At 34.5% G+C, this 27,673-nt stretch overlaps 4 protein-coding genes across 6 annotated transcripts; 2 read left to right on the top strand and 2 right to left on the bottom strand.

Moving 5' to 3' along the window:
• The first annotated feature begins 605 nt into the window (after positions 1–605).
• LOC146946330 (disease resistance protein RPP2A-like) lies at positions 606–8,429 on the top strand. Its single transcript, XM_085744443.1, has 6 exons — positions 606–2,090; positions 2,368–2,822; positions 2,959–4,063; positions 4,301–4,576; positions 5,838–6,635; positions 7,301–8,429. The coding sequence occupies exons 1-6, from the start codon at positions 1,218–1,220 to the stop codon at positions 8,189–8,191; spliced, it is 4,398 nt and encodes a 1,465-aa protein (XP_085600569.1). The 5' UTR covers positions 606–1,217; the 3' UTR covers positions 8,192–8,429.
• A 9,709-nt stretch (positions 8,430–18,138) lies between these two features.
• LOC146946329 (UBA domain-containing protein Mud1-like) lies at positions 18,139–18,756 on the bottom strand. Its single transcript, XM_085748196.1, has one exon. The coding sequence runs from the start codon at positions 18,754–18,756 to the stop codon at positions 18,139–18,141; it is 618 nt and encodes a 205-aa protein (XP_085604322.1).
• A 3,538-nt stretch (positions 18,757–22,294) lies between these two features.
• Positions 22,295–22,980, top strand: LOC146946328 (uncharacterized). Its single transcript, XM_085748195.1, has 2 exons — positions 22,295–22,485; positions 22,563–22,980. The coding sequence occupies exons 1-2, from the start codon at positions 22,295–22,297 to the stop codon at positions 22,978–22,980; spliced, it is 609 nt and encodes a 202-aa protein (XP_085604321.1).
• Positions 22,981–23,328: 348 nt separating this feature from the next.
• On the bottom strand, positions 23,329–26,761 carry LOC146946327 (protein neprosin-like). Of its 3 annotated transcripts, XM_085748887.1 has the most exons (7): positions 26,602–26,761; positions 26,433–26,519; positions 26,004–26,192; positions 24,770–24,931; positions 24,581–24,634; positions 24,090–24,245; positions 23,329–23,759 (listed from the first exon to the last, which is right to left on the bottom strand). In XM_085748887.1, the coding sequence occupies exons 1-7, from the start codon at positions 26,716–26,718 to the stop codon at positions 23,373–23,375; spliced, it is 1,152 nt and encodes a 383-aa protein (XP_085605013.1). In that variant the 5' UTR covers positions 26,719–26,761; the 3' UTR covers positions 23,329–23,372. The 3 variants fall into 3 exon arrangements, with proteins under 3 accessions (XP_085605013.1, XP_085605014.1, XP_085605015.1); XM_085748888.1 differs by lacking the exon at positions 24,090–24,245; XM_085748889.1 differs by lacking the exon at positions 26,004–26,192 and having other exon boundaries at positions 26,602–26,760.
• Between the last annotated feature and the right edge of the window lie 912 nt (positions 26,762–27,673).

The raw sequence follows: 27,673 nt of genomic DNA, 5'->3' as shown, positions 1-27,673 counted from the left end.
AAGATCATGAAATTTGGGGGAAGATGATGAAAACTAATTTGGGGATAAAGGGAAAATTTCTCGTTTGAGTTCTGGTTTCAGTATTTATTGACAGTAATTTATTACTTATGTTATTTATTATATTAAATTTATTAAAAAATTAAAAAAAGTAAACGATGATTATTTAGAAAAAAGAAAACAAGAATAAGGGGAATCGAATTAAAAAACGATAATTAACAAAAAATATTGGTACCTGGAATCGAACCGGAGACCAATGCCTTGTCCCAAAAAGATTAAGAGGGATAGTGCTTTTTGTCAATAAATAAACGCTATATTTGCATTACCTGAGATAGCGCTTTCGAGCACGCTATTTAAGGTTGAGAGATACATAGCGCTTTTTATATCAAACGCTGTCTATGTACATTCTCTCAAGTTTTTTCTATATTAAATATTTTTTAATGAACTTACGTTAACGCTTTTAGGAAAAAACGCTATAAACAATAAGTACCATATTTAGCGTTTTTTTGTAAAAGCGCTGCCTAAGGCTTCCTTGTTATCATATATAGCGCTTTAGTGTTGAAAGCGCTATAAATTGGGCGCTATTTTTTCCATATTTTGTAGTAGTGAACTCAATTGTCAATGTTTGGGCCCTTTTGGTGCAACTTACTATATACCCCCATATAAAACAAGGCTTGTTATACACATTCTCTGTAAAAAAAATTGGGACCATGCAGGCCTGGGCCCTAGGTTGTTGCACCCCCGGCCTCTACCAAGGGTTGGGTTTGAGGTTTGAATCCGTGCCAACAATTCTCGTGTCAGTCCATACAGAGTTTTGTTCTGACTTCAATTGAGCCTTCACTACTCACTACTGGAAGGAGGGAGTCCCTGCTTAATCGGTCATTGAGTCGGATACCAAATTTAAAATAAAATAAAAAATTGATTTGATTGTGAGTTTAGCAAATATAGTTTCTTTTAAAAGCAGATGTTCGAGACATGAGATTGTAATTTTCACATTTCCTTTGACCTGTGCACATGTATAAGTTCTTCATATCTTATACAGGTACGAACATGAATGTGTTCAGGATTATATTAGGGACATAGGTGAACATGTTAGTCGTGTGCTAAAAAAGAGAGACTCATTCAGTGCTTTCTATACAGAGAGCATAAATTCTGGGGCGCAAGATGTGATTCAACTATTGAAACAGTCAAAATTTCCTCTCATACTAGGGATATGGGGGATGCCAGGGATTGGTAAATCAAGCATTGTCCATGCCATATATAATCAAATTGGTCCCTATTTTGAGCACATGTCGTTCCTCGAAAATGTTGAGGGATTATGGAAAGATAAACTTCAAGTTTATTTAGAACAGGAACTTATTTTTCATATTGACGAACAATTTGAACATAATATACCTACAATAGAAACAAGAGGTGTGATTTTAAAAGAAAAACTTCGACATAAAAGGGTACTTCTTATACTTGACAATGTTGATAAATTGGATCAGCTAAAGGCTTTGTGTGGAAATCGGGAATGGTTTGGTCCAGGAAGCAAAATAATCATCACAACAAGAGATAGAAATCTACTCGAGAAGCATGGAGTTGACTACATCTACAGAGTGAAAGAACTGGACGAAAGTGAATCGCTTGAGCTTTTTAATTTGGATGCATTCAGACAAGCAACTTCTGGTGAAGATTTTGTTGAACTTTCCAGACAAGTAGTTGCGTATTCTGGGGGATTGCCTCTTGCTCTTAAAGTTCTTGGAAGCAATTTGTATTCGAAAAGAGTAGATTTCTGGGAGTCTGAGTTGCATTTGCTCAAAATGTTTCCACTACAAGAAGTACAAAGAGTTCTTGAAGATAGTTTTGATGATTTGAGTGATGTAGAGAGATGGGTATTCCTTGATATAGCACTTTTCTTTATCGGGATGAACCAAAATCATGTACTCGAAACATTAAATAGGTCAACACAATGCACAGTTCTTCAAATAAGTCTCCTTGAAGACAAGAGCTTTGTAACCATCGATGAGAATAACAATCTTCAAATGCATGTTTTGCTACAATCCATGGCAAGAGATGTCATTAGGAGGAAATCAAGTAATAAGACCGATCAGGTGAGTGTTGTGTGTGTGTGTGTGTGTTTGTGTCTGATTTTGAGGCTAGCTTTATTTGAGGTATCACCAATGTATGGTTTTTTGGTTCCAAAAAGGAAAACGAATCAAAGTAAACATTAATGAAATCAGTTCGCTAACATTTAGTTTCTTAATCATCAAAAGAACATCGGAAGTTTATCAGTATGATTGTAAATTGAAAAAAAAATTAATAATATAATAAATTGTGGGTAATCTCATAGTTGATGATTTTATTTTTTTCTTTTCTTTGATGTTTCAGCCAAAGGCGTACGATGTATTCTTAAGTTTCAGAGGGGAAGATAGTCGTGCAAAGTTCATGTCACATCTCTTTTCCTCTCTTCAAAATGAAGGGATTCATGCTTTCAAAGACGATGACGATATTCAACGAGGAGATCAGATCTCAATCTCACTGTTGCGAGCAATTGGGCAGTCTAGAATTTCTATCATTGTTTTGTCTACAAATTATGCCAATTCAAGATGGTGTATGCTAGAGTTGGAGAAGATAATGGAAATTGGAAGAACCAATGGTCTCATTGTTGTGCCAGTGTTCTATGAGGTAGATCCCTCAGAAGTACGTCATCAGAAAGGTCGGTTTGGAAAAGCTTTTAAAAAATTGATATCGAAAATCTCAGTGGATGAATCCAAAAAGAGTAATTGGAGAAGAGATCTCTTCGATATTGGTGGCATAGCTGGGTTTGTACTCTTAGGTTCCAGGTTACTTTTGTTCTCTCTTTGACTATTGTCTGTGATACTTGCATATAATTCTCTTTCCTCTTTTGATAAAAGCATATGTTGAATAATGATTATATACATACAATTGATTACCTTATTATTGTTTCTTATTTTATAGGAATGAAAGTGTTGATATCAAGAACATTGTTGAACGTGTCACACATTTGCTTGATAGGACAAAGTTATTTGTTGCTGAACATCCAGTGGGTTTAGAATCTCGTGTGGACACTGCGATTAAGCTATTAAACATAAAAAATTCAGATGTTTTACTTCTTGGGATATGGGGAATGGGGGGTACGGGTAAAACAACCATTGCCAAAGCCATTTATAATCAAATTGGGAGCAAATTTGAGGGAATGAGCTTCCTTTTGGGTGTAAGGGAATTCTGGGAGACACATACTAATCTAGTTTCACTGCAGCAACAGGTACTTTGTGATGTTTACAAAACAACAACATCCAAGATACATGACATCGAATCAGGGAAAATTATATTGAAGCAAAGACTTGCTCAGAAAAGGGTGCTTTTTGTGCTTGATGATGTGACTGAATTGCACCAACTAAATGCTCTGTGTGGAAGTCACGAATGGTTTGGTTCCGGAAGTAGAATAATCATCACGACAAGAGACATGAGGCTCCTAAGATCATGTAATCAAGTGTATGCTATAAAAGAAATGGACGAAAGTGAATCTCTTGAGCTTTTCAGTTGGCATGCTTTCAAGCTACCAAGTCCTCCAATAGAATTTGCTACACATTCAACAGATGTGATTGCTTATTCTGGAAGATTGCCACTAGCACTTGAAGTCCTTGGCTCCTATTTGTCTGACTGTGAAATAACAGAGTGGCAGAAAGTTTTGGAGAAACTCAAATGTATTCCCCATGATGAAGTACAGAAGAAGCTAAGAGTAAGCTTTGATGGTTTAAAAGATGTTACAGAGCAACAAATATTTCTCGATATTGCTTGTTTCTTTATTGGGATGGACCAAAATGATGTAATTCAAATATTAAATGGGTGTGGGTTTTTTGCTGATTCTGGAATGAAAATCCTTTTAGAGCGAAGCCTTGTAACTGTTGACAATGGGAACAAGCTTAGAGTGCATGATTTGTTGAGAGACATGGGAAGGCAAATAATTTATGAGGAATCACCGTTGGATCCTGAGAACCGCAGTAGGTTGTGGCGTAGTGACGAAGTAATTGATATGTTATATAATGATTCTAATCTTAAGGTAATTACTAATTAGAGAACTCCTTTTATTGTTTATAGAGGTTACTGAAAAATACAGTAGAAGAGGTTGAGAACCAAACATTATTGAATCGATGATCAAGATTCATGAAATATGAAAATTAGTATTATTCATGATTCGGTTTTTGTTAATTAACCACAATTTCTAAGAATGTGTTTCAATTTCAAATGTTAGAATTTAGCTCTTTTTTTATGTTTCTCTGATTTTTTTTAATTTCAGGGAGCAGAATCTGTCAAGGGTCTGGCTTTGAAATTTCCAAAAGAAAATTTAGTTTGTCTAAATTCCAATGCATTTCAGAAGATGTATAAACTCAGATTGCTTCAACTTGCTGGGGTGAAACATAAAGGAGATTTTAAACACCTTTCGAGAAATCTTAGATGGTTGTACTGGCATGGATTTCCATTAACTTACATTCCTGCAGAATTTCAGCAAGAAAGTCAAGTTGCCATCGAATTGAAATATAGTAATCTCACACAAACGTGGAAGAAGAACAAGGTACAAATTTTATTTAATATTTCCTCATGAAAGAAGAACAAGCAATAAATTTAAATTTACCATTTCATCTTGGTATTTAGTTTTTGTATAGTGCACTTCAAGGAAGAGGGCAACGATGTTTCAAAATTTCACTCTAATTAATAGTAAATTATTTAGAGAAACTTTTTGTAAAACAATAATAATATTCTAGTGTTTTAAATAAACTAAACCAAACAACTACAATAGAGTACACAAGAATGAAGGTAACCGTATATACGAGGAAGAGGATGCAACAAATAGAAAAGATATGAATAAGATGATTGTGCAATTACTCTAAAGCATGTTTGAATACTAACCTTCAGGTTTGATTCGCTCCCGCTATGTTTTCAAAACTAGACGCAATAGGGTATCCAGGATTCCCTTTCAAGATACATTGGAATTCCTAGATATAAATTGCACATCCAGTGTCAAGCATACCATTCAATGATAGTTTACAGAACAATAGTCCTAACTACTATTTGCCCATAAGAAGAGAAAAGAAATTATTTAGAGCTTTGATTTTGGCACAAACTTAGATCATAATACAGAGCAACATGCACAACTTGATCATAAAAAAAACTTTTAACAAAGAGTCGCACTCTTTAAGAATTGATTCAAACGAAAAGATATATTCATTCATAATTAAACAAATATCATAGAAAACATCATAGTAATTTGAATCTCAAACCCTTTAGACTTTGTTTGCAAGTTTAGAGTGAAAGGGATGTGAGGATTTTGAAAAAAGAAATATAAGCAAGTGGATGAAATAGAGGACATTGGGAGGGGAGGGGAGGGCTTGAGAGGGTTATTTTTTAATAATATAAAATCCTCCTTGTTTGGAGAAACTCAAAAATTGTATTGGAGGGTTTTGGGGTTTAGGAGGGTTTATATGAATTTTTCAAGTTTAATCTATCTTGTTATAAAATTCTTAAAATTAAAATATATTAATCATAAGCATTAATTTATCATTCGCTAACAAAATACTTTTACAAAAAATGTGAAAGATTTCTCAATTTTCTCCTATATTTTCCACCCCCAGAGAGCGCTCCCTTCCCCTCCCCTTCTCCTCTAAAAATATTGTTAGCTGCACTTGTGTAACATTAATTGGTCTCTATGTCTGCAAATAAAGCGTGTGTTACACACTGCGAAGCATTCAGTGAAAAATAGTCATTCTTCCAAATTCAAATCTAGTTTTTCTCCAAAAATTTTCTTACTATTCTCTTGTGGTTTTATTTTACTGCAGATGCTAAAGAACTTAAAAATTCTTAATCTTAGTCATTCTCAGGATTTGACTGAAACTCCAGACTTTTCATATATGCCGAATCTTGAAAAGCTAGTACTCAAGGACTGTCCAAGTTTGTCTGCGGTCTCCCATAGCATTGGATCTCTCCATAAACTTCTTCTGATAAATTTAACAAACTGCACAGGTCTTCGGAAACTTCCGAGAAGCATCTATACATTAAAATCTCTACAAACTTTGATTCTTTCTGGATGTTCCATGATTGACAAATTGGAGGAGGATTTGGTACAGATGGAATCTCTTATTACCTTGATTGCAGATAAGACTGCTATAAAAAAAGTTCCATTTTCAATAGTAAGAATGAAAAACATTGGATATGTTTCTTTAAGCGGCTTTGAAGGATTTTCACGTGATGTATTCCCTTCTCTCATTCGCTCTTGGATGTCGCCTTCAAATAATGTGATATCCCTAGTTCATACATATGTACCCATGTCATCACTTGCTTCTTCCAAGGACATTCAAAAACTTCGAATTCTTTGTGTGGAGTGTAGTTCAGATCTACAACTAACTCAAGATATAGCAAGATTTTTGGATGTATTAAAAGCCACAAAGTGTCAGAACTTGGAAGCAAGTGCAAGTTCAACTACATCACATATTTCTGATCTGTATGCGCCTGCTTTAACTGATGATTGCCTTGGTCAAGTTTGCACTTCAATGTCAAAGAATTACTTGAAATATCTCCTTATTCAAATGGGAACAAAATGCCAAGTCTCTAACATTGCCGAAGAATGTATTTTACAGGTTTTAATTATTTTTTTACTGTTTCATATTTTTCAAACATAATCGATTATTATCATTCTATAATGTTATTTTTATGATATTTACTATTCCATGTTATTCTAATATTAATTAAAAAAAGAATACAAATGTAATTTGAAAATCCATAAACTTATCCAAATTAAACTACCTTTAATTAGATTCGGTCAGATTTTTTAAATGATTCATCCAAATCGAACCTAACCTTATGTGATTTTATATCTGAATCAACTAGTTGTTTGTCTCTAAACTGATCCAAATCTCACTGCAAACATCCTTAGTTGAAATTATATTTTCTAAGATATTATTTCCTCCTTAATTTTAATCTGACACATTTAATTCTTAAAGTTTTAAAACTTACTCTACATTAATTATAGTTTTTGAAATGGGTGTAAACTGGGAATAACTCCATGATTAAGTCTCACATTTTATTTTTTTAAGGATTAAGTCACAGATAATTCAAGTGAAGAATTAAAATTACAAGCACTGAGCTAAAAAAGATTAAATTACACGCAAAATACATTTTAAGGAAAAAATAAACCTATTTCAGATATATATTACTAATTCCTACTAAATTACTAATAAATTACATTTTAGATAATGAACTTTTGTCTTTTTGGATCCTCTAAATTACTAATTCCATTTTACAGACTGCAGATGAGACATCGGATTCATTTTTGCTTCCCTGTGAGAATAATTCTGAATGGTCAAGCTTTAGTTGCAAAGGTTGTTCCATAATATTTGATATCCCAACAATAAAGGAGCGAAACCTGAAGAGTATGATATTGTTCATTGTCTATTACTCTTCCCCGGAGAACATAGCATCAGAAGGGTGTCAAGGTGTATTGATCATAAATTACACGAAGAGAATCATTCAGGTTTACAAAAGAGATACTCTAACCTCTTTTGGCCATGAGGATTGGCGGACCATAACGTCAATTCTAGAACCTGGTAACAAAGTGGAGGTTATGGTTGTTTTAGGGGAAGGTTTCATTGTTGACAAGACGACAATATCTCTATTATATGATGAGCCAGACGACAAAAAAATGGAATGCTGTCATGTAGTAGATGAGGAGGATGTTATTGTTTCTGGCAACGATGATAATAATGTCGGTGTTTCCAGGTGTGATGATGAAACCATCAATCGCTTTGGAGAGGAAACTATGAACCACATCCAGATTACCAAACACGGCGATGGGTTATGTGTTGATGTCGTGGGACCGATACAGCTAGTACCACATGACCTTGACCAGCCTGTAGAGGCAGCAGCTGAGGAGATTCATCTAGCTGAAGAACAACGTGATCAGGAGCACCATGCTCCTCCGCCTGAGTGTGAGCCTGAGCAGCATGCAACAGTAGCATCTGCGACCATAGAATCCACTCTAGGAGCTCAGATTTTGGATGCCATCAGAGAGCACAGGGCTGATTTTGTCAGACACGAGCAGACTGTCACAGCTAGGTTCAATGCAGTCGAGGTGAGATTAGAGGAGCTTTCTGATGTTGTTTCCCAGATACAACATGACGTAGAAAGTTTGACGTAGGATTCTATTCTTAGGTTTGTTTGATGTTGCTCTTCTTTTTTACTTTTACTTTTTCCTATAATCACTAGGGGATTAGTATTGTACACCCTACGTTCTTTTAGTTGTACTTGATCTTTTTTTATCTTATGATATCAGTTGTTTATTCATACCAATTTCAGTGTTCTATCGTTATATGAATTCTTACTATTTTGTTTCCAAATTCGAATTGAATTTAGAATTCATTTCGTTGTTCTGTCCATCCATCTTGGTTCAATTATGTCATTGATTTTGTACTTCTAACCAGTTAGGTAATAATTCTAATTGATTGACATCAATTTTCTGTTAAACTTATTAATTTGATGTTGGGTATAATTATTTTCATTTTTTACATAAGAAAACTTAGTGCAATTTATTCATAATAATTGTAGAGATACAAGATGGAATTCTAATAAAATGAGAAAACTAGCATGACATGAAGCTACCTTAGCTAAACTACGAGCAACTTCATTGGCTTATATCCTCATGAACTTCACATCAAAGTTCACTAAATCAGAAGCAAGCAGACGTTTGTAGTCATTGATAATTGCACTAAATTAGAAACACCATGCTTATTACCGTAGATGTTGTAAACTACGATTTTGGAGTCCACTTTGACCAATTGAAGATCACGGACCCATTGAAGGGTAGAGAGAATACCTGACGCCTCACCCATGCCCGCGTTACCAATTGGGAAATCCATTATGTCTTGGCTAAGATGTAACGCCCCTCATCGTCTCGGATGCACAAACCAATTCCTACCTTATTCAAAGCCCGAGAGAACGATGCATTAGCATTGCACTGTATCTACCTGTGATCAGTTTCTCCCACTTTGTCTCATCGCGTCCCTCATCTTGACGGAAGCTTTGATTCTTAAGGACTTGTGCATTTTCCCATCTGGTTAGGAGATTTCCTGCTCTATCGCAAATTGTTTGGGAGGAAATCTAATTAAAACGAAACTAAATATTATAGGAAAACTAACTAATTATTGACTCATCAAACTCCCCCACACTTGAATCTTTGCTAGTCCTCAAGCAAAAGGCATAGACATAGCAGCAACAAAAAGATTAACATATGGCAATTCAATTGAAAACACATGTCTCCCTTAAGGCTTTATTTCGATGTACACTAATCACAACTTCAAGTATTCCTTGTGAACCTATTCAACCCAACATCAAGTCTCAAGTGAGTGTGTGTGTGTGTGTGTGTAGTCCAACCCTTTTCTTGTTCCTGTATAAGTCAAATTTTATGAGGAACAGGTTCTAACCTTAACACTAAAGTAACCGACAAAAGTCCTTTCTTCATTTCATATAAGAGAGATGGGAATTAGTTAATTTAAATTTGACAATTAGAGATCTTTAGGGGCTTGCAGATTGCTTAGGGGCTATAAATTCTCATAGGAAGTCAGGGAGGGGGTATCCTTTCCTCCTAGATTCCATGATCACCCTAAGTAGTGCTGCAATTTTAATCATCTTCACGTAGGAAGTCAGCGAGGGGGTATCCTTTCCTCCATGTGTTGATGAATTATTTCCTCTTTTTAGAGGGATTTATAGAAATTAAGTGCAATTAGAGAGGCATCACCACGCTTAGGAAGTCAGCGAGGGGGTATCTTTTCCTCCATGTGTTGGTGATATTCTCCCGCCCCATTTTGGTTTAACACTTTATAACAATATAACACAATATTCTCCACACAAACTTATACTACTTTTACTCAGAAGACTTTTAAGGGTCCAAGTTACCATTAAAGCTAGAACGTGTTCCTTAAAATACCTACTCATACACTTACTCAAAGATTGAAACTAAGTGCTTTTCTCATTGGAGAATTTTTCACAATAAAAGATGATGTGGGTATAGCAAGAACACTAAAAACACAAGAGATCACTTTCATGTACAAGAAACAACCTTTTAAGAGAAGACAACAAAAAATTTATGCCATCATTTTCAATAAAAACAAGCTACTTAATCATGCCTTTCGCAATAAAAACAAAACAAACGAATAAAGTTCAAGGGCGTTTGGAACACTGTGACTCTAGACACTTTATTAGGCTCCCCCCACACTTAGGAGAAGCATTGTCCTCAATGATTCAAAACAAGGAAAATAAAAGAAAAGAGAAGAAGAAGAAGAAGAAGAAGAAGAAGAAGAAGAAGAAGAAGAAGAAGAAGAAGAAGAAGAAGAAGAAGAAGAAGAAGAAGAAGAAGAAGAAGAAGAAGAAGAAGAAGAAGAATAAGAGGAAGAAAAATAAAGGAAGAGGATAGCTCACAATTTGCCGAAGAAACGAAAAAAATTGAACTCTGAGGTCCTTCAGGTCGGAACGGCCGTGCCACTATAGTGGCATGGGCCGTGCCACCTTTTTGGCTGGGCATCCTCAACTTTTCTTGCCTTTTTTCATCACATTTGGACAATTACCTATAAAACAAAGGGAAATAACAGGAAACAAATAAAGCCATTAAATCCGTGGGTTGCCTCCCACGAAGCGCTCTTTTACCGTCATTAGCTTGACAAAAAGGGAGGAAATAGATCCTCAAGGGGGCTCCTTGAGGGTTAAGACAGTCTCTTCTTCAACAGCTTCACCTGCATTGTAAATTTTTAATCTTTGGCCATTAACCTTGAATGGTCCAGTCTTTTCTGAAAAAATTTCAATTGTCCCGTAAGGGTAGATCTTGCAAACTTTGAATGGACCAGACCACCTTGACCTTAACTTACCTGGAAAAAGCTTCAACCTAAAGTTAAAGAGCAGCACAAGATCACCGCTCTTGAATTCCCTTTCGAGGATATGCTTGTCATGCCAATTTTTAGTTCTTTCTTTGTAAATACGGGCATTCTCATAGGCATCTATCCTAATTTCCTCTAACTCACTTAATTGAAGTTTTCTTTTTTGACCAACTAAATTTGGGTCCAAGTTGAGGTTTCTTATTGCCCAATAAGCTTTGTGCTCAAGTTCAACCGGAAGGTGACAAGATTTTCCATAAATTAGTTTAAACGGAGTCATTCCAATAGGAGTTTTGTAAGCCGACCGATAGGCCCAAAGAGCACATCAAGCTTACTAGACCAATCTTTTCTAGAATTTGAAACAGTTTTTTCAAGAATAGCTTTAATTTGTCTATTTGAGACCTCAACTTGTCCACTTGTTTGTGGGTGGTAAGGCGTTGCAATTTTGTGTTTCACTCCATACTTTTGTAAAAGTTTTTCAAAATGTTTAGATATAAAGTGAGACCCTCCATCGCTTATTACAACCCTTGGCACTCCAAACCTTGGGAAGATAATTTTTTTGAAAAATTTCATGACTACATGTGCATCATTAGTGGGGTAGGCAATTGCTTCAACCCATTTGGACACATAGACCACCGCCACCAATATGTATTGATTTCCAAAAGAAGAGGGAAATGGTCCCATGAAGTCAACACCCCATACATCAAAAATTTCTACTTCAAGGATGTTGTTCAAGGGCATTTCATTTCTCTTAGTAATATTATCGGTGCGTTGACATTTGTTGTAACACCCCGTTCTCCCAACAATGTAATACTAATTATAATAATCAGAGTAAATCACACAACGGAGTGTCACACTGCTTTTCAAAATTTCATAAAAAGAGAATAACTATTTATTTAAACCAACATTTAAAATATCTTAAAAACTGCAGCGGAATAATTGTTTTAGAAAATATAATTCAACATCAATGTAATTCTTGGCACAAAGGCCTCAAGGTAATAAACATTATTATCAACAAAGATAAACTCCAACGACAAGATCTTTTCAAAACATGATACATAAAAGAAATGAAGAAAACATTCGCGACGATCCCCATCCTAATATGTATCAGAGCCCTAGACACTTGAGCCAACCAACCTACAAGCCATCATTACCTGCAAGTTACCCATACGAAGGGCAACATTTTCGAGCAGAAGGGGTGAGAAACTCATTCAATAATAATAATAATATATAATCCATCAAATTAATGAAACAACAACATATTACAGCAGGCATCATCAATAATGTATATAAACGTATACATATAGCAACAACATAATTATCATCAACAACACTGAACAACAACAACAACAATTTCGTTATCATTAACGACACCCACAACTCGGCAATGTGACAACGACAACAGCAACTCGACAATGCAACAACAACGACAAGAGCTAATGCATCATGCAGGTGGTACCAATCTACGCGCGTTGAATGCTAAGCATTCCAGGGCATAAGCCCCCAACAATTTGGATAGTTAAAGCATCCCAGGGCATAAGCCCCCAACAGGTGAATGATAAACATTCCAGGGCATAAGCCCCCAACAGTTTGAATGATGAACATTCCAGGGCAAAAGCCCCCAACAGAACATGAGTATGCATATGGACTCGACTTGTGTATATCAACATACAACTATAACAACGACTACAACAACAACATATGTGCCTACAACAATTATGACACACTCCCCAACTTCGAAATTAGATGATACAACAACGTCAACAACGGAAATCAACAACATAGCATATATATAAAATCAATTACATTCATCTCAAAGTTCAAAACATCCTTCAAAAGCAATTAAGTTTTGATCAATAGAACATAAGCCAAATACCTATAAAACACCTCAACTAAATCCCTAACACTTAAGTTTGAGGTTGGGAAACCAGCCATAAGTTTTTGGACTAACTTGGGATTAGTTATGCTAAGTTTTCTTAAAGTTTTCTGAAGACCCACCTGGACTATTTTTATCATAACTCAAAATCTACAAATCTTTTCCATTCCAAACCAAGGCCATTATAAAGCTAACTTAATTATCTACAACTTTCATGTTTACATCAAAAGCCAATTCAAAACAGAAATAGGTGAAAAAGCACAAAAAACGCAGAAACCGAAGTTCTGTCAGCACGAAGAAACAGAACGTTAGCACGGCCCGTGCCATGCACGGCACGGCCGTGCTCGATTGACAGCACAACTTTTTCTTCGTTTTTTCCGTTTTCACCATTTCGCGCATAAAATTCAAACCGTTAAGCGGATTTCAGTGCCGTTTTCGCTTACACACTCCTGACATTTCCCTCTATCATAATCTACAGAAACATTCAATTTTCCACCACTAAAAAAATTGATTTCCCAAGCCTCACATAATCACTTCTCTTTAGAACATTCAGACACCGACGTTTCAATCGAAATTCCCAATTTTCAATCCCTGGTTACCCAAAATGCGTTTCAACAGAAGTTTTCAGGTTCAATTGGGCAATATAGCAATCAAATAACATAGAAACATGCATCAACAACACAATTCATCATATTATAGCCATTAACCTAAAACTTTCTAACCCTAATACCAAAACACCACAATTCATCAAAATCAGAATTATACATATTATTAGTGAAAGGAATCTCACCCTTACCTTAATTCAGCAAGTTCTACAGCAAAAATGGTTGGATTCTCTCTTCCTAGCTCTTCTCCTAGCTTTCTCTTCCTTCTCTCAAAAACTCAGTTTTTCTTGTTTATACGTGAAAATGTTTTTGTCTGACTTTTCTCTCTTTTACTCCCAAAAACATAACTCCCGTCTTTTCTCACTTAATTACTACTTAATTCCCATTAACTAAAATAAATAATAATTCTACCTATTTTATTTCTCCTATTATTTCAACAAATAATAAAACAATATTCATTTAAATAATACACAACTCCATAAATCATATAATAAAATAGCATCACACCATATATCACATAAAAATCATATAAAATATTCAAACATCGTCTAAAAAATACTTAAATAAAAATGAGGCGTTACATTTGTCACATTTAGAAACAAAGAGATGCACATCTTTAAAAAGTGATGGCCACCAGAAACCAGATTGAAGAATTTTGAGAGAAGTCTTTTGAGTACTGGCATGGCCACCATAGGAAGAGGAATGGCAATGGTGTAGAATACAACCTACCTCGTTTTCGGGAATGCATATTCTGAAAATTCCATCCGAGCCTCTTTTGAAGAGGTAGGGCTCATCCCAATAGTAGTGTTTGAGATCATGGAAGAACTTCTTCTTTTGTTGGTAGTTCAAATCAGGTGGTAGTACTCCTGCTGCAAGAAAATTAACAAAATCTGCATACCAAGGTGCGTTAGTTTGTGCCAATAAGAAGAGTTTGTCATCCGGGAAGGAATCATCCAAAGGCAACTCATTCTCATTAGTTTCCCTAAGACGGGACAAGTGATCAGCCACAACATTTTCAATACCTTTTTTATCTTTTATTTCAAGGTCAAATTCTTGGAGGAGCAAAATCCATCGGATCAACCTCGGTTTGGCATCTTTTTTATTTAACAAATATTTTATTGCCAAGTGATCTATGTAAATAATGATTTTTGATCCTTCCAAGTATGGACGAAATTTGTCAATGGCATAGACTACTGCTATTAATTCTTTCTCTGTTGTAGCATAATTTACCTGTGCCCCATCAAGGGTCTTACTCGCAGAGTATATAACATGCATCTTATTGTCCTTTCAGTGACCCAACACCGCCCCAACTGCATAGTCACTTGCATCACACATTATCTCAAAAGGTAAGTTCCAATCCGGTGGTTGTATGATTTGGGGCAGTGACCAAAGCTTCCTTTAACCTGCAAAATGCTTTTAGGCATTCATCATTAAACACAAATTCTGCATCTTTAAGGAGCAGGCTTGTTAGTGGCTTAGTAATTGAAGAAAAATCTTTAATGAAACGGCGGTAGAACCCCGCATGTCCTAGAAAACTTCTTACTTCCTTGACCAAAGTAGGAGGTAGCATTTTTTCAATAATTTCAATTTTAGCTTTGTCTACCTTTATAGCCCGTTCAGAGACTAAGTGTCCTAGGACAATTCCTTCTCTTACCATGAAGTGACACTTTTCCCAATTCAACACTAAATTCACTTGCTCACATCTTTCCAAAACTTTTTCCAGGTTAGTCAAACAATTATCAAAACTAGATCCATGCACAGAAAAATCATCCATAAAAACTTCCATTATATTTTCAACAAAATCAGAAAAAATAGACATCATGCATCTTTGAAAAGTAGCGGGAGCATTGCAAAGACCAAAAGGCATCCTCCTATAGGCAAAGGTGCCAAAGGGACATGTTAAAGTGGTTTTCTCTTGGTCATTAGGGTGAATATGTATTTGGAAGAATCCAGAATAACCATCTAAATAACAAAAATGTGAATGCTTAGCTAACCTTTCTAACATTTGGTCTATAAAAGGGAGTGGAAAGTGATCCTTACGGGTTGCTTTGTTAAGCTTCCTATAATCAATACACATTCTCCAACCGGTGACGGTTCTAGTTGCAATGGATTCATTTTTATCATTTTTAATAACTGTGAGACCACCCTTTTTAGGTACTACTTGAATGGGGCTAACCCATTTAGAATCAGAAATTGGATAAATAACACCTGCATCTAGGAGTTTTAAAACGTATTTTTTCACAACTTCTTTCATGTTAGGATTTAACCTTCTTTGGTGTTCAACGGAGGGCTTATAGTCCTCCTCAAGTAATATCCTATGTGTACACAATGAGGGGTTTATTCCTTTAATGTCATAGATGGTATAACTTATAGCCATAGGGTATTTCTTGAGGACATAAAGTAATTTTTCAGTTTCTACCTCAATTAAGCTTGCATTCACAATAACAGGGTAAGTTGAGTTAGGGCCCAAGTGTAACGCCCCATTTTTATTTAATTATTTTTAGTAGATGTGTGAATATTTTTATATGACTTTATTTGTTATATATATAATTTTATGTGAAATATATGACTTTTGGTGTAATGTGTTTTATTTAAATATATGTTGTTACTTAATAAAATAGGAGTAAAATATTATTATTTTGGTTAATGGAAATTAAGTAGTAATTATGTGAGTTTAGTGGGAGTTAAGTGAGAAAAGGGGATGTTATAGTTTTTGAGTAAAAGAAAGAAAAGCCAGACAAAACATTTTCACGTACAAACAAGAAAAAGGGAATTTTTGAGAGAAAGAAGAGAAAGCTAGGAGAAGAGCTAGGAAGAGAGAATCCAACCATTTCTTGCTGTAGATTTTACGGAGTTAAGGTAAGGGTGAGATTCCTTTCAATAATATGTATATATAATTGTAATTTTTGATGAATTGTTGTTCTTGGTTTTAGGGTTAGAAGTTTTATGTTAATTGAGGAAAATATGATGAATTGTGTTGTTTGATGCATGTTTCTATGTTGTTTTGGTTGCTATGTTGTATATAGAACCTGTAAACATTGTTCTATGTTCTAATTCATTTTTTGGTGATTAGGGGATCAAAAATTGGGTTTTGGGGTGAAAAATGGTGCAAAAATCGTAACAGCCTGTGCCAAATCGTGCTCCAATTTTGCCAAATCGTGCTCCGATTATTTACGAATGAAAATGCAAATTTTGACCCAGAAAATCGTGCTCCAATTTGACAGCGTTCCCTATTTCGCGTTCTTGCGTCTTTTTCACCCGTTTCTGTTTTGAATTAGCTTTCGGTGTAAACATGAAAGTTGTAGATAATTGAGTTAGCTTCCTAATGGCTTTGGAGTGACTAGAAAATTATTTGTAGATTTTGAGTTATGAAGTAAATAGTCCAGATGGGTCTTGAGAAAACTTAAGAAAAACTCAGCATACTAATTCCGAGTTAGTCCAAAAACTTATGGTTGGTTTCCCAACTTCAAACTTAAGTATTAGGGACTCAGTTGAAGTGTTTTACGAGTATTTGGCTTATGTCTTACTGATCAAACTCGATTTGTTTTGAAGAATGTTTTGGTTTGATATGAATGTAATCAATTAATGTATATGTGTTATGTCGATGAATTCCGTTGTTTGGTGTTATTGTGTCGATGTCGTTTAAGTTGTAGGGTTATGTGTAATAAATTCTTAGGCACATTGTTGTTGTCGTAGATGTTGTTGGAGTTGTATGTTGATATTAATTAGTCGAGTCCATTTGCATACTCATGTTCTGGAGGGGGCTTATGCCCTGGAATGCTAGTCATTCAACAGGTGGGGGCTTATGCCCTGGAATGTTTATCATTCACTTGGTGGGGGCTTATGCCCTGGGATGCTTTAACCATCCAAATTGGTGGGGGCTTATGCCCTGGAATGCTTAGCATTCAACGCGCGTGGTTGGTACCACATGCATAATGCATTAGTTGTTGTCGGAGTTGCATTGTCTTAGTTGTCGTTGTCGGTTGAATAGTTGGTGTTTATTGTTGATAATGACGTTTGTGTTGTTGTTGATGTTGTTTAATGTTGTTGAAAATGAATATGATGTTTAGTTATATATATATATATATATACGCATATATGAACTTGATAATGCTTGTTGTTGAATTGTTGTTGTTTTCCTTAATTTGATGAATTATATATTATTATTATTGGATGTGTATCTCACCCCTTCTGCTTGAAATTGTTGCCCTTCGTATGGGTAACTTGTAGGTTCTGAAGATTAGTAGGTATGGCTCAAGTGTCTAGGGCTCTGATACATATTAGGATAGGGATCGTCGCGAATGTTTTCCTTATTCTTTTTGTATCGTATTTATGCAAGTATTTTATTGTTGGAGGTTTATCAATGTTGAAGAATAATATTGAAGAAAATTATGATTCTGTTGAGGGCTTTGTGCTAAGTTATGTAGACGCTGGATTATGTTAAAAGAAATTATTTCCGCTGCGATATTTATGAGGTTGATGGTTGTTTAAATAAATAGTATTATTTCTATTTATGATGAAATTTTGATATGTAGTGTAATACCTCTTTATTTGTTTGACTCTGATGTATATTATATTTAATATTACGACGTTGGGAGAACGGGGTGTTACACCAAGAATTCATACCTCAAATTTGGCGGGAGCGGTTTAAGCTCCACTTTTGGTGCCTCTTTTGGTAGAGGGGCTGGTTCTTCTTTCACCAATTCTTCCACACCCAAACCCTCCATGGGAGGATTTTCATTCAATAACTCTTGTAAGCCTCGACATCTCTTTCTAGCTTTGTACCTGCATTATTTACCAAGCATATCTCCAAACCATCATGTGTAGTTGATGCTAAAGAGCATTCTTTCACACAACAGTCGATTATATCTAACATGCAACAAGAGTCTTTAATGGAAGGATTTTTCATTAGTTTAGCAAGTTCAAATTCAACAGTTTCCTTACCAACATTAAATGCCAACTTACCATGCTTAACATCAATTATGGTCCCTGCGGTAGCAAGGAAGGGTCTTCCCAAAAGAATTGGTACTTGGTTGTCTTCCTCCATCTCCATCACAACAAAATCAGTGGGGACATATATCTCTCCTACTTTAACAGGGACATCTTCTATGATCCCTGCTGGGTACTTAACGGAACGGTCTGCTAATTGTAGGGTCATCCTTGTTGACTTAAGTTCCCTTATTCCTAACCTTTCATAAAGAGATAACGGCATCAAACTGACACTAGCTCCTAAATCGCACATTGCCTTTTTCACTATTTCGGACCCTATTACACAAGGTATGGAAAAACTTCCTGGATCTTTAAGCTTAGGTGGTAATTTATTTTGAATGATGGCACTACACTCTTCTATAAGGTTCATTGTCTCACATTCCTCAATTTTCCTTTTTTAGAAAGAATTTCTTTTAAAAATTTAGCATAGGTAGGCATTTGAGTTAGAACTTCGGTGAAGGGAACATCAATGTAGATTTTGTTCATCATATCGATAAACTTCTTAAATTGCTCATCTAGCTTAGACTTAGCAAACCTTTGTGGGAAAAGGATTTTCGGTTTAAAAGGGGGTGGTGTAGTTTCCTCACTTTGTGGTTTTTCGCTCTCTACCCTAGTTTCCTCTCCTTGTGGTTCACTAATCTCTTTCTCAACCTCATTAGGCTTGGCCTTTCTTACGGCAACGACACCAAAAACTTGATGGGATAAAACCGCAAGTGCACGGTTTACCGATGCAGTAATAAAAAGATATCGTTCCGACAGGGAGTTATGAATTCAATTAACTTTTAACAATGATTAGATTGAAAGTTTAAAAGGTAGAAAGTTGTTTTTTTTTAATTAAAAGAAAATAACAATAATAAAATAAAAGAGTCTTGGGATTATTGGTTCATCATAACAACGAATCCTTCACAAACAAACCCTAAACTTCTAACTTTATATTTGATCTACTTTCTAAAGACAAGTTTCTCTTTAGCCTCTCACATCTCCTTTCGGTTTCAGTGAGTGTGTTTCTCTAACAAACACTCCTATTCTCATGGTTGATTGTTATAAGAATCCTCGAAGAACGAAACTTTATGTGTCTCAAGGTTCACTAGACTATTCTCATGTTTTGCAACCCTTGTCTAATTTTACTTGTTCCAATATTAAAACTTCATCTTTCGATCCTTAGCCTAATATTTGTGATGTTGACTTAACGATTACTAATCCCTCCGCGTTCGCTTCCTAGCTTAGTAATTGCCAATTCATTATAAAAACGGTAAAATTAGATTAGAAAGTAGATGTATATAAAACTATGGTTTATGGTTTGGTTTGATTAGGATTACGTCATTAGACTTATCCAACAATCCCAAGACAAGAAGAGTCTACTCACTCATGTTCATCGTAGACATGGAGAAGAAGAAGAAAAGCGTAAAAGTAAAATAACAATAAAATAAAGGTGAACTTTTATTCCAAGAACAAAAGATGAATGTTAATTATAGATGGCTACTCTATTTATAGTCTTCTTGCCGACTTAAAACCTAAGCAACTATTCAGTAGCATGTTCCACAAGAAACCACGGGCTTTTCGATCAAAACAGGCAGCTAATTCATGAAGCAAAAGCAACAAAAGAGGGCCTGGGAGTTGGCACGGCCATGCCAATTGTTGGCACTTCCCGTGCCAAGCTTCTGACTTTGGGAGATGATATTTTCGTCTTCAATCTTCGTATTTTTCACCCGAATCAGCTCCTAATCCTCTTTCTTTTGCTCCAAGACTCAATCTATCAAATATTCGTTCCTGAAATATAATAATATGCAATTGAAGTAAAATAGCACAAAAAGGAAATAATACTAAAATAAAATAAACTTAAATCTAATTAAAAATGACTTAAATATTATATTAAAACTAACTAATTATTTGACTCATCAGGTTTAAGTTTGATTACCACTTCCTTCCTCATGTCTTAAGGTCTAGAAGCTAGTGTTTTTGATTGTTTGATTTGAAGCTAGGAAGCTTGAAGCTTGTTGCAACAACAAGATTATGTTAAGGTGAGTTCTATAGATAGTTTTCCACCTTTAGGATTATGTGTTTAACTTTGTAAGGAAAACATGAAAAACTAGGGTTTTATGTATTGTGATTAGTTGCCCTTTTTATGCCATGCTTGGTAAACATGTAGAAACTTGCTGTATGAATGCTTTTTAGGTATCTTATGATCAATAGAATCAAAATATGTTTTGGGTCACTTGGTTTTGAGGTTTTTGAGCCAAAAATGACATTTTACAAGTTCTGGACTGTCACAACTTATCGGGGCGAGCTAGTACAAGCCATGGCGAGCTAGACCACAGAACACATGGTCTGCTCGCCACCAACTCGCCACCAACTCGCCATGGCGAGCTGACAGTAGCAAAACTTGTTGTGGGCTCGTTTCAGGCGGGTTTTGGCAGTTTCGTGCGAGGTTTTTCCTGTGACGTTCTTATAAAAGTAAACCCCTCAAACCAAGGTCCTCTTTGATAATCTTTTAAAGGGTTTTCATGAGAATGAAGCAAGTATTTAACATAATTAGTAAAGCATGGCATACGAGAGAATGTTATGATATAAGTCGGGTAGCAAACTAATCTCTAAGGAAGGGAATGAATGTAGAGCCTCAACATGGTTCGTTGAGAACTAGAATGCTAAGCATGAGTCCTAAGTATGATAAGACGCGAAGTGATTAGTGTATTCCCTTTGCACATGAATATGATTGACCATGCAAGCATCTTAAGCCGTGAATAGATAAGTTAACCCCTTCACTACGAATGAGAATGACTATGTTGGTAGTTTACCGCTAAACGGGTAGATCACAAACTCGTGGTAAACGAGTAAGCATGTATAGGTTTAACCTTTCACGTATGTATGATTAAGACTATGATGTATGTGTAGTTTACCACATATGGGATCGCTTAAGGATCCGTGGTAAATGAGTATGTAAGACGTAGGTGTCGTGAGAACAGGATAAGCTCCGCAAGGGGGCCTGCACGTCACTGAGGGAGTTCGAGGTGCCTGAGCTAGGTATTCATTGGTTATGTATGGGATTGTTCTCGGGGTTACTCCACCCGAGGCTCTCCGTAAAATGAATGAAGATAATAATTTTTGTTCAACGCTAACATTTATGCATGAATGATTATGATTATGTATGATTATGATTATGTATGATTATGATATGACGTTAGATACGTACACGTTTATGAAATAGAACAAGTTATGAATGATAAACCGATGACGATCATAGATTTCCCCTAATCGTCCGGTATAGGAACCGTGTCATGAATAAGCATGTATAGTCTCGATGCGTATAAAGTATCTTGAGTTAGCGGTCTTAGGTTCCCTTTAACTGCCATGACACGTATGATGTAAGTAAAGACCTATGACAAGTTAAGATGAACCTACGACGGATCTAGTATGCACGACCATCTAGGCAAGCATGACCACACACGTATAATCAACCGTCAGGTTGTATTGTAGACACGTGGTGACCATAGGTTTCCCCCAAGGTTACCTATAGCCTAGGGTTAGGTAGAACTCACTGAGACAATATGTATCATCCCAATCCTTATTTGTTTCATATAAACAGGATGGTATTGCAAGCTAGTAGCCGAATGGATATTTCAGCAAGTGTTTGTTCGTACCCGCTGCATAAAGATATGGATTTCAAGGACGTATATACTATGTTTTGGACAAGTTATGTTATATTCTTGTTGTACGAACACTTATGATTGTATAAGATATTCATTCAAATGCATTTAAGTTGTAAATTTTTAATGTATCCAGTATCAAATTAATGCACATGCTAAACTTTCTTGATACGTTTAGTATGGGCGTTACAGAATACTACTATTAGTAAATTGGATAGATATGTAATGAATTCTTCTATTGTTCATGTCATCTGGAGCATCTAGATGGAAATAAATAAAAGATACTTCTCCAACAAGCATTCTTCCATGATCACTCTTTTTCATAGCATCTTTGTTCTTGATATTGTTAAGGGATCTACTGGCATGCAAGATTTCAAGGTTGCTAGAGTCTTTGCCATACCTATGAAGGCTAGAAAGATCTCTCCATCCAGGATGTCTCTTGGATGTTTCCTCCAGTGAGTTGCACTAAAGTTAACTGTGATGGCTCATCATTTGGCAATCCAATTTTTGGTTCCAATGGTGTTGTCTTTAGAGCTTCTCCATCTTTTTTTATGGGAGCTTTGGCTCAGAATATTGGCATTGAATCTTCTTTAGAAGCTGAATTTGGTGCTTGTATGTTTTCCATGGAAAAAGCTGATGATATGGACCTTAGAGATATTTGGATTGAAACTGATTCACTTAGTGTTGTGAAAGCTTTTAGCAAGCAAGAAGGTGTTCCTTGGAGGATGAATACAAGATGGCACAATTGTATGCACATTTGTAGGCAAATTAGATGTATTTTCACTCATGTACTTAGAGAGGGGAACATGGTGGTTGATACTTTGGCCAGGAATGGTCATGGTCTTGCCCATTGCTCCCCTCAATGGTGGGAGTACCCTCCATCTTTTATTTCAACCCTTCTTGTTAGGGATTCTTTAGGGTTACCTTTTACTATGGTTTCTATGGACTAATTGTTGTAAGAGTTTCAGTCAGCTTCTAGTTTCTTTTAATCCATTTCTAGCTTTACCAACCAAAAAAAGTGGAGTAGATAGTTTGCAATTTCATAATCTCCGTGGAGATGAACTTATAAATTTTATTACTTGACGAAGATTTAATACAATTGCTAAATTCAACAATCAATAATCGATTAAAAAACTAATTTAAATCAATTAGTTATCAAGAAAAGAAAATTTGTCAAATTTTATGATTTTGGATACCTTTGTGAAATGTGGTTTTGTTAATTATAAGCATAAAGTTTTACTTTTCCACAAATTTTATGTTAATTATGTTTTTTTGGGCCAAGGGTATAACAATATATATCAAGGACGCATCATAGTTTTATTAAATATAGTTGTCAATACAATCATATACCACAATTTCGTCCACCTGGTCCACCATAAAGAAAAGCTTGCCTATAAAGACGTCCTTCAAAACCATTGTATATCAAGTCATAACAATCTGAATTAGTATCTCTATATGGCTTCATGTTTTCAGGTTTTACTTCAACTTCATTATATTGTGAATCAATAATCCTAAGTTGTCCCATAAAAGCTGAGTTTTCAAATTTTTCTTTAGGCAATCTTCCACTACCCATTGGGGGACTATTCGTATTGGGCGTAGCATAAGTTTGACCTCCAAATCGAATCTTTGACGCTCCCATACTTATGTGATTGAATAACTCCTTTGGCCAATATCCAACTTGTATTGATTCATGTTCTATAAGTAACCACCAATGACCCGTAGATCGATCCTACATATATTTAAATAGGTAAGAGAAATACTAGGAGAAGATATTAACCAATCATATTAAAAATAATTAAAAAAACAAAAACATTCACTCATAATGAGTTCTTCATAAAGAGTTATAAATGATTATGATCCTATATTTAATTATCATTCTTTTCAATTACTTAAATTATCCTTTTTATATATTAAAGTAATTACTAATACAAGTTTTAAATATAATATTGTCAAACAAAAATAATTTTATAAACACTTTAAATTTGATGTAATAGTTTGCAAAAATATATATAATAATGTATAATATATTTGTATGTATTTACAATAATTACAAATTTACCTGTTTGATTTTGAGAAAAAAAGCAAATTTTTCAGTTGATCCAATTGAATTACTGGACGACATGACAGTTCCAAGAGTATAATCTTTGTTACTATTGACTTGCACAAAACCCGGACAATTATCATTGTAACATCCAGTTTGTTTAAAACCATCTGCCTGCATGTTTATATCAAATTGAGCTTGAGCAAAATAACAATATGTATTTTTTTTTTTCCATCACATTAGACCATCCACAGTACTGTTTAAGTTGGTCCTATATATACACATCATCAATTTTACCATTTACTAATATTAATACTGAACGAGTGTCCAATCTCTCCAAAAGGATAGGACGATAGAGGGGGTGCTCCCATAACCACTCTTATGTACAAGCACCATATTTATTTGATCTATAATAGGGGTTCCTATTTAATATTGTTCTAACTATGTGAAGCACTCACCACTGTAGATGGTATTATATATTATTAAACGCGTTAAATTTATATTCTTACCGTCCATCGACCAGTTAGTCGTAGTTGGTTGTCTTGATATAAGGTTGGAAAGACCTTTTACATAAAAAAGAGAGGATGTGAGTAGTATATTATAAAAGAATGACTATGTTTTTTCTATCATTATCTCTCTAAATGAATGCAATGTCATGAGAGGAAAATATCGGGAAAACGTAATAAAAATTAACTAACCCCAACTCCAACTTTTATGCTATTTAGTTGTGTTCCTGATCCACTTTCAATCCAAATGTAAGACATGCTGTATTGCTTTGCTTGAACTGATAGATCATACGCAGCTATGCCGGCGTGTGCTCCATGAAATATCATATTTTGGGTTGTATCAAGGGCAACAGTCTAGAGAAGACAAAAACATACAATATTTCATATTTTATACAATTTTAAAATGTTAAAGTGATTTGTCACACACTCTATGTCTTAAATCTAAAATTTCATATTTTTATACCTATCTTGCACATACACCTAGCCACCTTTCTCTCTTGTAACCCTAGTTCTTTCTTCCTCTTCCATAAAAAAGTAGGGATGGGAAAACGGGTTAGGCCCTATATGTTGACCCGTTTGATCTAGCATTTAGGCGTTATAATTTTGCACCTCACCTAATAGTTAACTTTCCTTACTAAACCCCCACTAAAATAATATGGTTGTGATAGGGCGGTTTGGCAATATCTTCTTTTCACTCATTTTTATTATAAGTTACGATCCATTTTCTAATTTTCTCGTATGTTTGAAATACAAAGTGGAGAGAGAAAATTCATTTAATTTAGTCACTTTACTGAACCTTACATTTTTATTTCAATTGTTTTTTTAGAGCTATTTTAAATGTCTTGTTGACTTGTTCTAGATTTTTTATGATAAACTTTGGATGTTTGAATGATCATTTATTTATTTATTTTTTTGTTGGTCTCGTGAGTTATATATTTTATCTTCATTAAATTGTATTTATTTTTATTATTATTTTTACACTTTTCACATAGTTTTTTGTGAATTTTTTAATTAATATTTTTTATCAAAGATTTTACGGAAAAACACACTAACCCTCTGGCTCACCATAAAAAGGGGCGGGGATGAGGTTTTAAACCATATACCGCTAGTTGGTTTGCCCCATTTTAGACGGTGTAGTAGCAAGGTGGATCAGCTTGATTTGCTATTCCTACCGATATGTGTTGGTTTAGTACCATGTTTAGATCCATAATCACCCATTTTGCGTCACTTTTTCTCTTCTTTTATTTCAATAAGTGGTTTTTAAATATATCTTTCTTTTTTTGTGATTCCGTCGTCAGAATGCAACCTTGTTTTGTGTTCTATCTTGGTGCGGCATTATTTTAGTTGGTCATTTTTCCTAATATTGATAAATACATAATGTTATAATATTCCATGTAAAATGTATTGATTAAAAATATCCACTTACATGATAGCCAGGGTTACTTTTAGAATGCCGGTGAAAATCATCAATTTGTAATTTCGAAGATGAATTAGTAATAATCTGATGTCTTCCTCTCCTGTTGTAGATAGGCACTTTTCCCAATGGACAATCATCCGCTGTATTACCATAAGATGGTCTACTTCGCACAATGTTCTTTGCAAATGTTGGGAGAAGCTACATATGTTGCAATGAAGAGGGAATAACATAAAAATTAATTAAAATGAATTATAGTTGAAGTTGAAATTCTTTTCAAACAAATAAGGTAATTTTGAATGAAAATTTAAGGTTACAAATCTTGAATTATATGTTAGTTACCATTATATATCATTCTCTTCATTTTCATGAAATAACAACTAGTTTTCACAACGCAATAAAGTAAGATAATTAATATTATAAATTGTTCGATTATTATACCTGAATTTTGTGCTTTTTCAGTAAAGGGTGTTGTAGAGCAGGTTGCTTGTAGATATCAACACAATCAAATTTATCGGCCACAAAATCCTAAATTCATTAACCAAAATTACAATCAACTACATCATGTATAAATCAAACTAAAAACGGACGATGAATAATAAAAAAATACCTTGATGTTATATGATAGAGTAAAATTGTTTGTTTCATCTAGTAAAATCTTGCTTCTTGCCTCAACTTTGCAACATGTTATGCACAAAGTGAGAACGAGAAAGAGAATTAAATCCATGAAATTTTAAATGTTACTTTCAAGGACATGTAATACTTTTTTCAAGGAAATTCAATACTTGAACATGTATATATATACTACAAAGTGAAAGATGTTACTTTCAAGGATATGACACACTTCTTAACTTTTGTTGTACACATGGTTATTGCATTTAAGACAATTAATACATTGACAGAGGTTGAGTGTTATATTACTCTCTATGTTTCAAAATGAATGACGCTTTTATAAAAAAATATTGTTTCGAAATGACTGTCACTTAGTTTTCAATGTACTACTAATTATTTCTTACTAATTGTACTCTCCAATTAATATTATGTGCACTATTTCCAAAACATTGCTTTAATTTAATTTAGTAAAATAGTTATTTCATTTCTTCTAATGATGCATTGACGTTCATTTTGAAATAGATGGAGTATTATAACCTAGGACAATTAAATTCATTTTTTAATGATAAATGAAACATACAAAAAACAATTTAATGCATTTAAGACAATTAAATTCATTGATTGATGTTGACTATTGTTTCAGAGTCATGATAATTAATAAGAGAGAAAAAGTCTAGGTTTTGAATGTCAAATGAAAAAGACAAAAAATATTTTAATACATTTAAAACAATTAAATCCATTGATAAAGGTTGACTGTTATAGAATCCTGAGTATTGACTTCGACCCCAAAAGTGTTTAAAAATACAGTATAATGCGAAACCAATGCGTTAACCCGTGTCATGCACAGACAACAACATATTGTTTGTTAATCTCTAAAAGTACTTTATTTTATTTTAATTTTTTATTTATCAACAAAAAATAATTGTCCTGTGTTTTTTCATATTTTTTCATGAAGCAATGACAAATATGCCTCCCATTTTTTTTTTTATTAGTTATGATTTTATGTCTTGTGTTTTAATGTATCAGTGAAAAATATATTTCCATTAATTTTTATATTTATCAACAAAAAA

This window comes from Medicago sativa, chromosome 2, assembly GCF_051527215.1.
Source record: "Medicago sativa cultivar Bolivia chromosome 2, Bolivia_mono, whole genome shotgun sequence".
Lineage (NCBI taxonomy): Eukaryota > Viridiplantae > Streptophyta > Magnoliopsida > Fabales > Fabaceae > Medicago > Medicago sativa.
The sequence above is the reverse complement of the archived record's forward strand: the minus strand, read 5'-3'. Positions and strand labels throughout refer to the sequence as shown.

Coding starts and splice junctions, on each gene's coding strand:
- LOC146946327 (XM_085748887.1), bottom strand. CDS start 26,718: ATGGATTTAATTCTCTTTCTCGTTCTCACTTTGTGCATAACATGTTGC. Junction 26,193..26,432: donor TGAAAAAGCACAAAATTCAG/GTATAATAATCG, acceptor CAACATATGTAG/CTTCTCCCAACATTTGCAAA. Junction 24,635..24,769: donor GCATAAAAGTTGGAGTTGGG/GTTAGTTAATTT, acceptor TTTATGTAAAAG/GTCTTTCCAACCTTATATCA.
- LOC146946329 (XM_085748196.1), bottom strand. CDS start 18,756: ATGAACCTTATAGAAGAGTGTAGTGCCATCATTCAAAATAAATTACCA.
- LOC146946330 (XM_085744443.1), top strand. CDS start 1,218: ATGCCAGGGATTGGTAAATCAAGCATTGTCCATGCCATATATAATCAA. Junction 2,823..2,958: donor TTTGTACTCTTAGGTTCCAG/GTTACTTTTGTT, acceptor CTTATTTTATAG/GAATGAAAGTGTTGATATCA. Junction 4,577..5,837: donor AAACGTGGAAGAAGAACAAG/GTACAAATTTTA, acceptor ATTTTACTGCAG/ATGCTAAAGAACTTAAAAAT.
- LOC146946328 (XM_085748195.1), top strand. CDS start 22,295: ATGGAAATAAATAAAAGATACTTCTCCAACAAGCATTCTTCCATGATC. Junction 22,486..22,562: donor TCTCTTGGATGTTTCCTCCA/GTGAGTTGCACT, acceptor TGTTGTCTTTAG/AGCTTCTCCATCTTTTTTTA.